Raw genomic sequence first — 11,802 nt, 5'->3', positions numbered from 1 at the left:
GCAAGCGCTACAGCCGCCACCGCAACCACGGCCACGAAAAGCGAAGGCAGCGAAGAAAAGGAAAGCGACGGGAAAGTGAAGGAAAGAGCGAAAGAGACAAAGACGAAGGCAAAGGCGAAGGAGAGGCTGAGCGGCGGCGACGCGCTGCCCCGACAGGAGGCGCTGCACCTCATCAACACCGACAGGGCGGGCCAAGCCGACCTGTCTGCGGCGCTCGCCGAGAAGGCGTTGCAGGAGGGCAAGGACAAGTACTTCCTCACCGAGCTGGGCGCATCGACCGGCGCGCTGGTGGGTGATCGAACGCTACCAGTCTTGAGCTTGCCACCACCGGGCCTCTCCAGCAGCGTCAGTTGTGGCCAATTGGTGCCATCGTCGCCGTCTCCCTCGCTGCCGCTCCTGTCGTCCTCGGCATCGCTTTCGTCGCACTCGTCTCTGTCTCCTTCTTCGCCGTTCTCCGCCTCGTCGCCGTTCTCTTCGCCGGCCTCGGGCGGATCATCGAACTTGTTCGTAGCGCGCGGCATTCCGCCCATCCTGCCGTACCTGGCCATCATCCTGCGAGGTACCTACATTCAACCCACTTAGGCCCTTACTCGCTCTCTTCACTTACGCTCGTCGCACACGCACACGCACACGCACACGCACACGCACCACTGCATATCATCAGATTTTATAGCGGTGAGCGAGGGTAATGCGGCGTATACGTCCGAGGGCTGGATCAATTCGCACCTGATCGATCTCCAGTACCAGATCGTGGCCGAGCTCAAGAACTTCCAGGCCAACTCCTACTCCCTGCCGCGAAAGGACTCGGCGCGCCGATACCTGGAAACGCTCCAATACGAGGACGATGACGACGTGCTGTACAGCATGTCGCTGAAGAGCTGCCCCATAGCACAACCGCTGGAAGGCCTGCCACATGGTGCGCTCGTCTCAGTGGTGCCCGCACCAGCTATCGCCCATGACTGACACGGCCCACACCACACGACAGAGGAATCGAGCCTCAACCCAGACACGGCGCAGGAGTACTTCGAGGCCGCGATGAAAAGCGACACGGTGTCCGAGGTGCTGAGTAGGGAAGACAACGCGTCGACCGTGACAGCAGCTCTGCAGCCCCGACCGATGGTGCGCGAGCGCAACGCCAGCATCGCCTTCTACGCCATGTTGAGCCAGGGCACCGCTGGCATGCTGGAGCGGGAGATGTACCACCTCAAGGTGTACGACACGTCCAAACCAGCGCCGTCGCCGTCGCCACTGTCATCTTCGTCGCCGCTATCGCGCAATATGTCCAGCGGCAGTTGCATCGTTTTCAAGGGGCACACCGCCGAGCCGTGGAACACGGAGATCGTGCTTTCGAGCGCGAGCGAGTCCGACAGCCAACCGCTCGAACTGTCGACGCCGGACACGAGCGACCGCGACGAACGCGAGGGCTCCCTCATCATCGGCGGAAGCGGCAGCGGGGTCCACGAGTCGCTGTCGTCGGCCCTGCTGGGCGTTGCTGCCGGCGGCCACAGCAAGGGGCGGCCGAAGAGCCTGCAGCCCTGGAGCTCCGGGGAGCTCGACGTCGCCGGCGGGTCGTCAGCGTCGAGTCTGCGCGACCGAAGTAACAGCGCGACGACCGAGCAGCAGAAGCAGCACGACGACGAACAGAACCGGCGACGACGGGGGCAGCTGCAAAAGAAAAGAAACGCGAAGAACAAAAGCGGAAGCGGCCAATGTGTGCATCAAGCGCACCACGCGCGCGGGCGCCACAAGAACGAGCGGACCGGCAGCTTTGATGACACTACGCTGCGGGCCAGCGGTGGCCACGACTCTGACGGCGATGACGGCGATGACGACGACATCGACGTGATTCGAGAGCGACCAGCCCAGGTGGAGGAGTCGAGCGACGACGACCAGCGTGCGGCGCTGACTGGATCGCGGGGCGGCTCCAATGGCGGCGGTGCCAAGAGGGTCAAGTCGCTGAAGCACCTCAAGGAGCGCATACTTTCGTTTCGCGGGAAGGTCGACCTGGGCAGCAGTAGCGGCGGCAGCGGCGACGGAAGCAGCCCGCACCACCAGCACCAGCGATCCAACTCGACCGGTACCACCTCGCTGCCCTCGCCCACGCCTCAATCGATCGCCCGCGATCAATCGAGCTCCACCACCAGGACCTCGTCCACCTCTTCTACCACGCTGCCCTCGCCTCCGGGGGCAGCGGGCGGCAGTGACGCGGCGCCGACGCCAACTGAGAGCGACAGTGACACTGCCCTGCCGAACAACAACACCAACACCAGCACCAACCAGATCGCCGCGGCCACGACCAAAGAGCAGACAAAGACGATGAGGAAGAAGAAGAGGAAGAAGCAGGGCCGCAAGGCGAAGGCTCCCGCCGCCCAGGGCACCACCAGCGGCAGCAATCAGGCCACCGCCACGTCCTCCCCGCGGGCGCAAGTGATGCCGCTGGTCGCGAATCGGCCAGCGGTGGTCACACGGGACCGACAGGGCAGTGTGGCTTTCTACGCGGCGCTCGGTCAGGGCGCGAGCGTGCTCCTGGCCGATAGCGTCTACAAGCCCTCGACATCGACGTGATCCTGCGATGACCACAAACTCTTGTTATTTTATTTTATAATTTTATCTTTGCCCAATTTCTTTTGGCGGGAAGAGAGCAGATTGGAAAATCGATCAAGGAGGGAGCTGATAGCTACACCTCTTGTATCCTCTCGATTGATTGGAGGCGGTAGAGGAAGTGGAGAGAACATTTTTCATTTAATTTAGAAGATGGAGACGCCTACTCGATCACCAGCGCGCAAGGCGATGTCCTTGGGCGGCCTCGATGCCGACAATCTTCTGCTCCTGGGCTCGCCTTCCTCTTTAGTCCCGCCTCCCTCGGCTTCAGAGGCCGATCTCACCCTCTTCATCGAATCGCCCGATTTTGATCCACACACGAGCCCCAGGCGCCTCCGTTCCGAGCTCCTACGCGCGGCGCGGGAGCTATCCTCGCGTGGCCTCTACGCGGCTTCGAAATGGGCCGTGGAGCAGGTCATGGGCATGCCTGAAGAAGATGGAGGTCATGATGGTGAAGAATGCGAGCCCAGTGGCATAATCGATGAAGAGGAGGCTGCAAAGGAGAAGAAGGAGGAAGCGAGGCTGCTGCTGGCCAAGAACCACTTCGATCTCAAGGACTACGGCAAGGCCGCCCGCATGCTCGAGCCACGATCCTACCTCGACGATACCGACGCCTCCGAGCTCTCCCTCCGGTAACCACCACCTCCTCCCGCCACAAATTTGTGTGTTGCATTCTCACACTGGTCGCCGTGTGCGGTGTGTGCGGTGGTGCGTGTGCGTGTGCGTGTGCGGTGTGTGCGTGCGACGGCTGCAGTGCACTCTTTTTCTCGTGCTACTCGCTCTACCTGGCCGGTGAGAAGCGCAAGGAGGAGGAGACCGTCGAGCTCGCTGGTGCGGTCCAGCCCTTCCGCTCTCGTGCTCGTTAGGGCGCAATCGATGCATTGCTGTGGGCGCACGTGTGCCAGAGAATGCGTGGCCGTGACTGATCTCAAGCCACGCACGCACGCACGCACATGCATTCACACCGAAGGGGCGGAGGGTTCGACGGTGCGCAACGCCAAGCTCGGTCTCTTGCGACGACGGCTGGCCTCGCGCTGCGCCATGGGACCGCTCGACGGCTTCTGCTCTTACATGTACCACCTCGCACCCTGCCCTGTATTTCTTTGGCTGTGTCGTGTGTGTCGTGTGTGTCGTGTGTGACTCGTTGCACGAGTCATGGGTGATGATGATTGTGATGATGTGCACACAGCTATGCGATCGTGCTGCGCGAAGAGGGCCAATTGGACAAGGCACGCGATATGCTGGCTGAGTCCGTGCGCGCCTACCCCTGGAACTGGAGCGCGTGGCTCGACCTCGCCGCACTGCCGTCCCTCTCCTGGGAGCACATCGCCAGCCTCAACCTCCCCCACCACATCATGCGGTACCCACTATTATCTCTCTTTATATAATTATATTATTATTATTATTATATTTTAGTGTTGAATTATGATTTTTTGATTATTATTTGGAATTGATGGCTTATTTGGGGGTTGTGTGGACAAAAAAAGGGATTTCTTCTACGCGCAGGCGTGCCTCGAGTTTCAGCAGGTGGGCGTGTGTCTGCGGATCTACGACGTGCTGGCCTCAGTCTTCCCGCACTCCGACTTTTTGCTCGCCCAGCGGGCCATCGCCAACTACCATCTGAGAGGTCCGTTTTTTCCACTTCAGACGCACACACCGCACGCACGCACGCATACACCGCACGCACGCACGCACGCACAGCCTTGCTGACTTCTACATTGTTGGTCGAGATTAGAATTTGACGAGGCAGAGGCGCTGTTCGAGCAGCTGGAGAAGAAGGACGAGTTCAGCGTGGAGAACATGGAGTACTACAGCAACATCCTCTACGTCAAGGAGAACCACGCCAAGCTCTCCATCCTCGCACACAAGGCCCACACCACCGACAAGTATCGCGAGGAGACCTGCTGCATTATCGGTACATCATATCACTCCCTTCCTTTCCCATTTCGCGCGCGTGTCATGTGTGTCGTGTGTCGTGTCGTATGCAGTGTGTGCGGTGAGTGCGGTGTGTGCCTTTTGGCGTGTCTCACTCGCGTGTGCGGCGTGTGGCCACACACAGGCAACTACTACGGACTGAAGGAGGAGCACGAGAAGGCCGTGCAGTATTTTTCGCGGGCGGTCCGGCTGAACCCGAAGTTCCTGTCGGCCTACATCCTCATGGGCCACGAGTACATGGAGATGAAGAACATCCCCGCCGCCGTCCGCGCCTACCGCAAAGCTGCCGGTTTGCCTCTTTCTTTCTTTTTCTTTCTTTTCTTTTTCCAACACCGGTGTGTCGTGTGTGTCGTGTGTGCAGAGATCAACAGTCGCGACTACCGCGCGTGGTATGGGTTGGGCCAGACCTACGAACTGCTGAAGATGCCCCACTACGCCACGTACTACTATCAGAAGGGCATCACACTCCGGTTCGTTGTCCCTTCCAGCCGAGCGAGCTCGCCTTTTGCTTACATCGCCCCCCTCCCCCCCAAAAAACAACGCATGCGCGTCACAGGCCATATGACGCCCGGATATGGTGCGCCATGGCAGCGTGCTATGAGGAGGTGGGGAGGGTCGGCGATGCCATCAAGTGCTACGAACGTGCCGAGTCCTACTCCGAAGGCGAGGTAGGGCGTTGGTTGGTTTGTTTCGGGTCGAGTTTTTTCGCTTACATAACACGCACACGCACACGCACACGCACACGCACACGCACACGCACACGCACACGCACGCATCAGCCGATTGCGATGAACGTGTTGAACGCGTTGGCCAACCTGTACCGCTCATTGGGGCATCACGACCAAGCAGCGCATTACTATGCGAAGAACATCCAGCGACAAGACAGCGAACAGGTACGGCCCCAACCACACATTCGTGCTGTGTAGTGTGTGTGGTGTGTGTCGTGTGTGTGTGTGTGTGTGTGTGTGTCCTGCTAATGGTCCGTGATGTGAATGAAGCGCGAGGGTCTGGACACGATCGAAGCACTGCTCTACCTGGCGCACTATTGGAAGGAGCTGGGTCAAATGGCTGAAGCAGAGCACTACTGCCTGCGCCTGTTGGACTTTGCGGGCAAGGTACGCACATACTTGGTTGCCGTCGCGTTGCCTCGTCGTCGTCGTGTCGAGTCTCATTCTTGTGAGATTTGTTTTGTGTCGCTGCCACAGGAAAAGGAAGAAGCAAAGGCGCTGCTGCGCGAGATCCACAGCACACAGCAGGCGTACACAGCAGACACCAGCCTCAACTCGAGCTTGGAGGATCTTGGTGGTGAAGATCCCAATGATGAATAATATTCGCGTGATTCCAACTGAGGATGTTACAAGAGGAGCGTGTGCGTGTGTGCGTGTCAGAAGAAGAAGGAACACAAGGCCGATACAAGAGAGCACACAGCGCAGGACGTGGTCGACGCCCCACTGGTCCAGTGACCGGCCGCGCACGACAGGATCCACCCATCTTCCGTCAGACCGGGAATCCTCGGGCTGACATCGGGGTTCAAGGTCGCCGTGGGTGAACCGCCTCTTGTCGCCGCTGTTCCAGCCATCTGCCGAGACATGGGTGGGGTCGGGCGTGGTGGAGCGCAGCGGGGAGACCATCAAGTAATACCGACGCCACCTTCACCGTCAACTCGCAGTGTCCACACACAGTGGCGAAGCGACAGGAGGGAGCTGACGCCGTAGCTTTTGGCATCACCCATGGCCACGAGGAAGATGCGAAGGGGTCTGGGGGGATCGCGGGCCTGGGCGACAGCCGCAAGATGCGAAGGGGTCGAAGATTTGACTGCGACCATGCTTGCGCGAGCTCTAGAGCTAGTACTTCCTACCCAGCCGATATGTCATGAATCCTCGGTGGCCAAAAAAAAAAGGTGGTTGTTTGGCAGGAGATTGAAGTGCTTTTTGCCCCCTAATTGTGTTCATGGAGGGGAGGAGGGGTAACTCCTGGATCAGAAGAAGAAGGAGGACCACATGGCTGACACAAGAGCGCACACGGCACAGGACGTGGTCGACGCCCCGCTGGCGTTGTAGTGGTCGGCCGCGCACGACAGGATCCACTCGTCTTCCGTCAGGCCTGGAATCCTCGGGCTTTCGTCGGCGTTCAAGGGCGCGGTCTCGCCGTGGGCGAACCACCTCTTGTCGTCGTTGCTCCAGTAGTTGACGGTGAACGTGGCGGCGTCGTCGAGAAAGCCTCTGTAGACCTTGGAGTGGAGCGAGCCGTCGACGTTGTAGCGGTAGACGCCTCCCGTGTAGGCTGAATCGTCAGTCCAGTTGGAGTAGACGGCGAGGAGCTTGATGGTCTCCCCGCTGCGCTCCATCACGCCCGACGTCACCCAGTTCTCGGTCTCATCGCCTCTGGGGTTCACCGCCCACGCCTCTCCGTCGGCCATCTCATAGATGCGTTCGACTGAGCCGGTGGCGATGTCGACGAGGAAGGCGCCGGCGAACTCGGAAGGACCCTCGGCGGACGAAGCGTACACGAACTCGCCCATGCCGAGGAACAGGGTCGGCTGGATGTCGTACGTGTGGGGGAAGAGGGGTGACGAGAGGGTGACGACTTCGCGACCCTCGTCGGTGCTCAGCTGGCCCTCGGCGTCGGCCGCCAGCGGAATCAAGTGGGTGAGCCTGGTCGCCTCGGGAATGTCCGCATTGGAAGCCACTGCGAGCCAGGTAGAGGAGGAGGTGCCGAAGGTCCACAGGTCGCCGTTGCCCAGGTCGGAGAAGAGGCCGTCGATTCGGGTCGTGGTGGTGGCCCGGCGGGTGAGGTTCTTGTAGAAGGATCCCGTTCTAGAGTCGCCCACGTAGTAGACCCCCGAGGAGCCCACCACCACCGGACTGCGGTCGTCCCCCAAACTGGGGAACTCCCCCACCGCAACGTCCACTTCTTGCGCGAAGCGACAGGAGGACTTGGAGAGGGAGTTGACACCGTAGCTCCTGGCCTCGGCCTGCACAAGGAGGAGCGCCGCAACGGCCGCAACGAAGAAGACCAGGAAAACCGAAGATTTCACTGCGGCCATGCTTGCACTTGGTCCGGTTCGACTGCTACTACTACTACTCCCTCCCGCGCCACAAGAAGACCTTAAAAAATCACCATTACCAAATAAGGAACATCTTGCCTACAAAAGGTAGGGGCAATAATATAGCCGCCCGGCGACCAATATTTGACCCAATATTTGACCCATGACGCTTTCTCGCTTTTGGAAAGGGGGGTGGGGAGCAGACCCAAAGTTTTACATGATCATGAGCATTTAGCATCAGGGTACATTACACGAGTCATCGAGTGGGTTCAGGTAGACCACCACATCCCTTGCTGATGGCCGTAGTGCTGGGTTGAGGTTACAGCACTTTATCACAAGCTCCACCCCTTTGTTCTCCTTTACCTGCCAGGCCAGACCACGATGATGTTGATGATGGTGAGTCCGTGACACACACACACACACAAAACAACAACAACAACAACAACAACACAATAACACACGGCGGGGGGGGGCATACTGAGGGCAGATTGGGCGGCAGGATGCCACGGGAGATGAGGCGTGCGTACTCGCCCTCGGCCAGCCCAGCGTACGGCGCGTCGAGGGTGATGAGCTCCACAATGAACATGCCAAACGACCACACTACACACCACACACACACACACACACACGACACACACACACGACACACGACACACACGACACACACGCGCGCGTATCAGTAACAAGTCCAGTAACATTCTGAGACTGTATTGGGCAGGCCAACAACGCACTGTCGGCTTTCTCGGTGTCGATTGGTCGTCCCTCCGTGTTGTTGAGCAGTTCCGGGGCCATGTATTCTGCGCAGTCGTAGTAAGTGAGTAGGCAAAGAAGTGTGGTGAAGGCTTGCTTGACTGCGGCCGCAGTTGTGGTGCGTACGTGGGGTGCCGACGCGCGAGAAGGCGTCGGAGCGGTAGGTCGATATGTTGAAGTCGCACAGCTTGACCGACTTGAAGAACTCGCCCTCGTCGCCGTCCACGAGGATGTTCGCACTCTTGATGTCGCGGTGGAAGATCTTGTTGCGGTGGAGGTAGTGCAACCCGCGCGCCACCTCCGATGCGTAGTAGGCGATTTCCTTGGGTTCGAACGGTCTGGCATCGACACCACACCACACAGCCACCATCAGCTGTGTGCGTGTGCGATGGTGCATGTGCGGTGGTGGCGGGCGTACTTGAGTGCCACCTTGCGGCGATAGAGCACGTCCCAGAAGGAGCCCAGGCCCATGTACTCGAAGAAGATGCGGAAGTCCGTCGCCGTTTTCTCGTAACTGCACGCAACCATTAATAAGTAAATAAGTAAATAAATGAATAAATGAATTATCCACCAAATAATCTAAAAAAGGAAAAGCAAAAAAAGAAAAGCAAAAAAAAGAAAGAGGTGGGGCACCCGAGGCAGCCGAGAATGTTTTTGTGGGAGAGGTGGGTCTGGATCATGCACTCTCGCACCAGTTCCTTCCCAATCCGGTCGTCCGTTCGCTTGTACACCTTGGCCGCACACCTGCACGCACACGCACACTCACACGCACACGCGTGAGTTGGGAAAGAGAAGTGGCCGCGTAGAGGTCACGTGGGTCGAGTTGTACGTGAGCGGTCCGATGGCGCATCGATAGACCGTGGAGAAGCCGCCCTCGCCCAGCTTCTTGTGGAACACGATGGGCTCGCTCTGCAGGTCGGGCAGGATCACGTGGCGCTCGGCCGACGCCGCCCCCTGCGAGCCGCGCCACATGATCTTCCTGTCCCGGCCCTCGGCCCTCAAGCGACCCGGCACCGCCATCACGTCCACACCCTGTGCACAATTATTGTGCACAATTCAGCGCGTGTGCGGTGTGTGCGGCGGTGTGTGCGTGTGCGGTGGTGGCGGGCGTACCTTGTATTTGGTGATGTTGGACGAGACGGGAACGAGATTACAGAGCATGCCCTCCTCGTTCATGGAGAGCGTGCACGGCAGTGATGGGTGCAGATGGTCACAGAGGTATTTACTGCGCAGCCACCATGACACAATCGCACGCGGTCATCAGCCATTTGCAAAAGCACGACATGCGCAACACACACGACACACGACACGCAACACGCACATGACACACGATGCGCGGCGGGCGCCGGAGGGGAGACGTACAATAGAATGACGCGATGGCGCAATACGCCGAATTTGATGCTTCCGAGGGGGACAACGTTGGACTGGAGCTTTTTCTTTACATTTTGTATGTGCGCGACGTGGATCTCCCGCAGATCCTCGCTGTACACGCCGCCCAGCGCGTTGGCGACCTTGAGACGCACGCGCCCTCGCATTAAAAACTGCGCACGTTGCGTTGTGCGTGTGTGCGGTCGTGCGTGTGCGCTCGAGTCGTGAGAGTGGGGGGGGGGCACGGTACCTGGAGAGCGATGACACGGACTTTGGTTTCGAGCGTCGGGAACTTGGAGAAGAGGAGCTGCGTCAGGCGGAGAATGTTCTGCAGTCGCGCGTCGTGGCGTGCGTCCACCTCTATCACTTCCCGCTCTTCCAAATTTACCTGCGCATCGCACGACACGACACGAACAACGCCACGACACGCATGACACGCACCACCGCACACGCGTGAGTGTGTGGTCGGGAATGGACCGCTGTCGGGTGAGCGTACAGGCATCGTTCGCAGCTGGTTGAGGCTCAGACCGGCGTGCTTGGCCGGAGCATCGAACCACCCGTCGTGCATCACCTCCTTCTCCTCAAATTCTTGACATATCGTGTCGCCCTCATCTACGCAGACAAGGAGCGGATCAGCAACGGCGTACTCTTGCACGACACGACACGCACGACACGCACGACACACACGACACACACGACACACGCTGAAGGCAGCAGCGACGAACCCCGTACGACGACCGACTTGGACTTGTCCTTCTTTTGGCTCTTCCACTTGGGATCGGTGCCACCACCGACCTTGCCGCCCGCATTGTCCCACACGCCCCTAATCGAAAAGAGGAGAGAAACAGCGTAAGTCACAATCAAATTCGTGCTGGCTGGGCTGGGCTGGGCTGGAGCGCGGTACCCGACGGGTATGTCGTAGCCCAGGCCCGGCTCGATCGCCCGGGCAAATGCCGCGCTCTCCTCCCGCGTGCTGAAAATGATCCCGAGCTTGTCTCCCTCGTCTGCAAACCGACGAAGCAACGACACACACACACACACACACACACACACACACACACACACACACACACACACACACACACACACACACACGTGATAAGAACCCTGGCACTCGCGCCGAGTGCGAGCGTGGTGCGCGGTCAGTGTACCGGAGATGATGAAGTAGTAGCGAGAGGAGTCCTCGACGCGATACAGCTCCGAGGTGAACACCGCAAAGAACTCAGAGTGCTCCGGGTACACGTAGAGCTCGTTGTCATTGACCAGGTAGATGTCGGCCGACTCGTCGTAGTCTGGCCACGTTCGGGCTCTATGTACGGCACAGGCTAAATTCAGCCACCACGGCACACGACACGACACGACACGACCAACGACACACGCTGAATATGAAGGCGTACTGGTGGTAGGTCTGCGAGGGAAGGCTGCGCACGAGCCAAACGAACCACGCCATGGATGACCCCGCCGACTCCTGGTACACGTTCGGCTACCATAAACGCGACGACGGTGAGCTGGCATGCGGTCGGCGAGGAGTGGGGAGTGGGGGTACGCCGTACGCTTTCAGAATAGTCGAATGACTTGGCGAGCTCGCTGTCCCCTCCGGCCCAGGGCGCGCCGGAGGGTTCGCGCACGTGGCCTGGCCTACCAATCGGCGAACCATGAACGCGAACCACGTCAGATCGGTCCCCCAATTGATCGCTCCCATCTGCGCGTAGGCCTGACGGCTCGTGGGGCGGACAGTACTGGCGGACGAAGCACAAGAGTGAGGAAGTGGGCACACGGCGCACGGCGCACGGCGCACGGCGCACGGCACACGGCACACGGCACACGGCACACGGCACACGGCACACGGCACACGGCACACGGCACACGGCACACGGCATGCGTTGATTACCGATTGGGAGTCATCGAGAGACTGCTCGTCGATGTAGACCGATGCGGTGTCTTCAGCGGGAGCGGCCGTGTTGCTGATCCTGAGCGGGGCGTACGGAATTGTTGGTCGTCGTGGCACGCGCCCCTCCTCGTCAGTGCCCAGGGCCGAGGCTGCCGTGGGCTCGGTGGAGGTGGGTCGCGACCGCGCCCCTGGTCGGTCGTCGACCTTCAAC

At 59.6% G+C, this 11,802-nt stretch overlaps 4 protein-coding genes across 4 annotated transcripts; 2 read left to right on the top strand and 2 right to left on the bottom strand.

Annotated features, from left to right (window-relative positions):
- Window positions 1–42: 42 nt before the first annotated feature.
- ACA1_014520 (uncharacterized protein) lies at window positions 43–2,565 on the top strand (the record flags this gene model as incomplete). The annotated part of the gene is made up of 3 exons (XM_004339861.1): window positions 43–559; window positions 665–916; window positions 986–2,565. Coding segments are annotated over 3 exons (2,349 nt in total), but the record flags the coding sequence as incomplete, so codon positions are not given.
- Window positions 2,566–2,754: 189 nt separating this feature from the next.
- On the top strand, window positions 2,755–5,864 carry ACA1_014510 (tetratricopeptide repeat domain containing protein; the record flags this gene model as incomplete). Its single annotated transcript, XM_004339860.1, has 12 exons — window positions 2,755–3,233; window positions 3,356–3,432; window positions 3,572–3,674; window positions 3,791–3,961; window positions 4,089–4,228; window positions 4,337–4,516; window positions 4,661–4,825; window positions 4,898–5,006; window positions 5,093–5,204; window positions 5,316–5,429; window positions 5,535–5,651; window positions 5,742–5,864. The coding sequence occupies 12 exons, from the start codon at window positions 2,755–2,757 to the stop codon at window positions 5,862–5,864; spliced, it is 1,890 nt and encodes a 629-aa protein (XP_004339908.1).
- A 650-nt stretch (window positions 5,865–6,514) lies between these two features.
- Window positions 6,515–7,582, bottom strand: ACA1_014500 (uncharacterized protein; the record flags this gene model as incomplete). Its single annotated transcript, XM_004339859.1, has 1 exon — window positions 6,515–7,582. One exon carries the CDS (start codon window positions 7,580–7,582, stop codon window positions 6,515–6,517), a length of 1,068 nt encoding a protein of 355 aa, XP_004339907.1.
- A 237-nt stretch (window positions 7,583–7,819) lies between these two features.
- On the bottom strand, window positions 7,820–11,777 carry ACA1_014490 (protein kinase domain containing protein; the record flags this gene model as incomplete). Its single annotated transcript, XM_004339858.1, has 18 exons — window positions 7,820–7,945; window positions 8,061–8,182; window positions 8,314–8,379; window positions 8,459–8,670; window positions 8,751–8,846; window positions 8,966–9,076; window positions 9,162–9,364; window positions 9,446–9,557; window positions 9,695–9,843; window positions 9,951–10,088; window positions 10,197–10,312; window positions 10,426–10,523; window positions 10,605–10,704; window positions 10,852–11,009; window positions 11,098–11,183; window positions 11,254–11,333; window positions 11,355–11,439; window positions 11,592–11,777. Coding segments are annotated over 18 exons (2,244 nt in total), but the record flags the coding sequence as incomplete, so codon positions are not given.
- Window positions 11,778–11,802: the final 25 nt, after the last annotated feature.

The sequence above is a fragment of the Acanthamoeba castellanii genome (genome assembly GCF_000313135.1).
Source record: "Acanthamoeba castellanii str. Neff unplaced genomic scaffold scf7180000083768, whole genome shotgun sequence".
NCBI classification, from domain to species: Eukaryota; Discosea; order Longamoebia; family Acanthamoebidae; genus Acanthamoeba; species Acanthamoeba castellanii.
The sequence above is the reverse complement of the archived record's forward strand: the minus strand, read 5'-3'. Positions and strand labels throughout refer to the sequence as shown.